Source organism: Pteropus vampyrus, unplaced genomic scaffold (genome assembly GCF_000151845.1).
Source record: "Pteropus vampyrus isolate Shadow unplaced genomic scaffold, Pvam_2.0 Scaffold144, whole genome shotgun sequence".
NCBI classification, from domain to species: domain Eukaryota; kingdom Metazoa; phylum Chordata; class Mammalia; order Chiroptera; family Pteropodidae; genus Pteropus; species Pteropus vampyrus.
The window spans coordinates 1,300,874-1,303,063 of NW_011888925.1; the positions used below are offsets into that span (position 1 = coordinate 1,300,874).

Below are 2,190 nucleotides of genomic sequence, written 5' to 3' on the forward strand. Positions count from 1 at the left end.
ATACAGAATAGTTTCTCTGCCCTAACAATCCCGTGTTCCAACTATTCATCCATCTTCGCTCCCTCTGAACCTCTGGCGATCACTGATCTTTTTTATCATCTCTATGTATTTCAATTTTTTTGATGCTACTGTAAATGGTATTGTCTTTAAATTTTTGATTTCCAGTTGTTTATTGCTAGTGTATAGAAATGCAATTCTTTGAAATGCAATTCTTCTATTGATCTCTTAACTCACGACCTTGCTACACTCATGTTTTAGTGGTAGTAGCATTTGAAGATTCCACTGGGTTTTCTATGTAGGTGATCACTGCATGATTTTTTGAACCGAGGATAAGCTGATGTGGCGTGGCCTGTGTGGGCCAGAGCGGAACAGTGGGAGAAGTTACTTTCAATGAGTGAGCCCGGCTAGGTGTGGGGGGCCCAGGGGAAGTGTTTCTCTGAAGTCACAGGTCCAGTAGAGGTGCCTCCTGTCCTCCCCTGGCCACCATTTCTCCATTCCTGCTCTTAGTGTGGATTTCCAGAGCGGGCGGGGCTCCTTCCTCCACTCTCTGCCCCTTCTCAGTCCTCAGGAGGGCTGGAGTGGGACCATCTGCTGCTCCTGCTGCTTCTGTTCCAATTTCTTTTTCCCCCTATGCGGGAAGGGGAAGCAGGGTTTGAGAGTAGAGTTGGGGATTCTTTTTAGGTGTCTATGCTCAGCTGTGTCAGTTTATGTCCAAAGTTCTCATTGTTTTCAAGAGCTGAGGGTCCCAGAAGGGATTCCACAGCCTTTCTGTGAGAACAGGACCCAGGAGACTCAAGAGACCAGAGTCCCGGATTCAGGCCTTGGCTTTGCCAGAGTCCCGCTGAATGACCTTAGGTAAGTCTCTGCTCTCTCCTGGATCTGGCCTTTTTTTTTTCAGATGGGGCTGGATCAAGGAGCTGTGAACTGCTTATTGCCCTGAGGGTGGGGAGGGCATGGGAGGGTGCAGCCCATCTTCTCTCCAGGTCCTGAATTGGGCAGTGGCTGGCCCAGGGTCTCTGGCAGGAAGACAGTGAAGGTGCAGGCAGCCACAGGCTCTGCTCCATAGATGAAGAGAGGCAGGGAGGGGGAGAACTCAGTGGCTAGGCCCACCAGCGGGGTTATCATACTGCCTGTGTTGGCCACGGTTGCTGTGAGGCTCACACCCCTCTGCCTGTGGGGAGGAGAAGAACCTTGGTGAGGCCAGTGGGGCCTGCAGGTGCCCTAACTGCCTGCCACCGGTGCTGCCTCTTTGCACACTCCCTACAGTGCCAAATGCTTGCACTTACCTTAGCTAAAAAGGAAACAGAAGCAAATAGTTTCGGAACCAGGAAACCTGAGTTCTAGTCCCTTTTGAACCTGCTGTGTGACTGTGAATAAGTCCCCAACCAACCTCTCCCCTGAGCCCCAGACTATCTATATCCAACTTCCTACTTAACATCTTCATTCGGGTGTCTAAAAGGTCAAATTTTATGTGGTTGAAGAACTCTTCATTTCTACACTCAAGTCTGCTCCTCCTCCAGATTTCCCTATCCCAGTACAGGGCACTTCTAACCACCCAGTTGCTCAAGTTCAAGTATCTGGTAATTATCCTTGATGCCTCCTGTTCCCTTATTTTCTCACATCCAAAATATGAATTTGGATGGTTCTTCCTTCCAAAACACATTTAGAGTCAGTACCCTTTACCCCATCTTCACAACCACTGAGCACCATTTCACGCCACGCCATTTTCATTTCTTGCTATTGCAGTATTGCGGTACTAATACTGCAGTACCATGGTACTAATACTGCAGCACTTTGGGACCATTAGTAGCTCTTGACTGGTCTTCCCATTTCTATCGTTGACCCTGGCCCTCTATCCCCTGTTCTATACGAGGAAGCCAAAGTGCTCTTTTAAAACCGTAACTCAGATCATTTCGCACTCTGCTTAAAACCATTGAGTAATGTCTCTAGTAATTGTACTAGAATACAATCCAACCTCCTTGTAAATCCCTACATGATCGGTCCTCCCTGCCTACCTCAGTTCTTATCTTGTGCCTCGTCCATTTGTTTTCTCGATTGGACTTTTGGACTTAACGTCTATCTTTGATTCTTACCGAGGAGACCTCCCTGATGACTCTGAACATCCTGTCTGAAGTAGCTACTCAGTCACTATCTCCTTCACTTTTTTTTTAACCTCAGGGGCAGAGGGTT

The 2,190-nt window shown here is 47.9% G+C and overlaps 1 protein-coding gene across 1 annotated transcript in view; it reads right to left on the bottom strand.

The window, feature by feature from the left end:
• Positions 1–564: 564 nt before the first annotated feature.
• SLC22A6 (solute carrier family 22 member 6) overlaps positions 565–2,190 on the bottom strand; it is a 20,881-nt gene continuing 19,255 nt past the window's right edge. Inside the window, 3 exon segments of the mRNA XM_011368960.1 lie at positions 565–695; positions 926–993; positions 995–1,171. Coding sequence (XP_011367262.1) covers positions 565–695; positions 926–993; positions 995–1,171 — 376 coding nt within the window.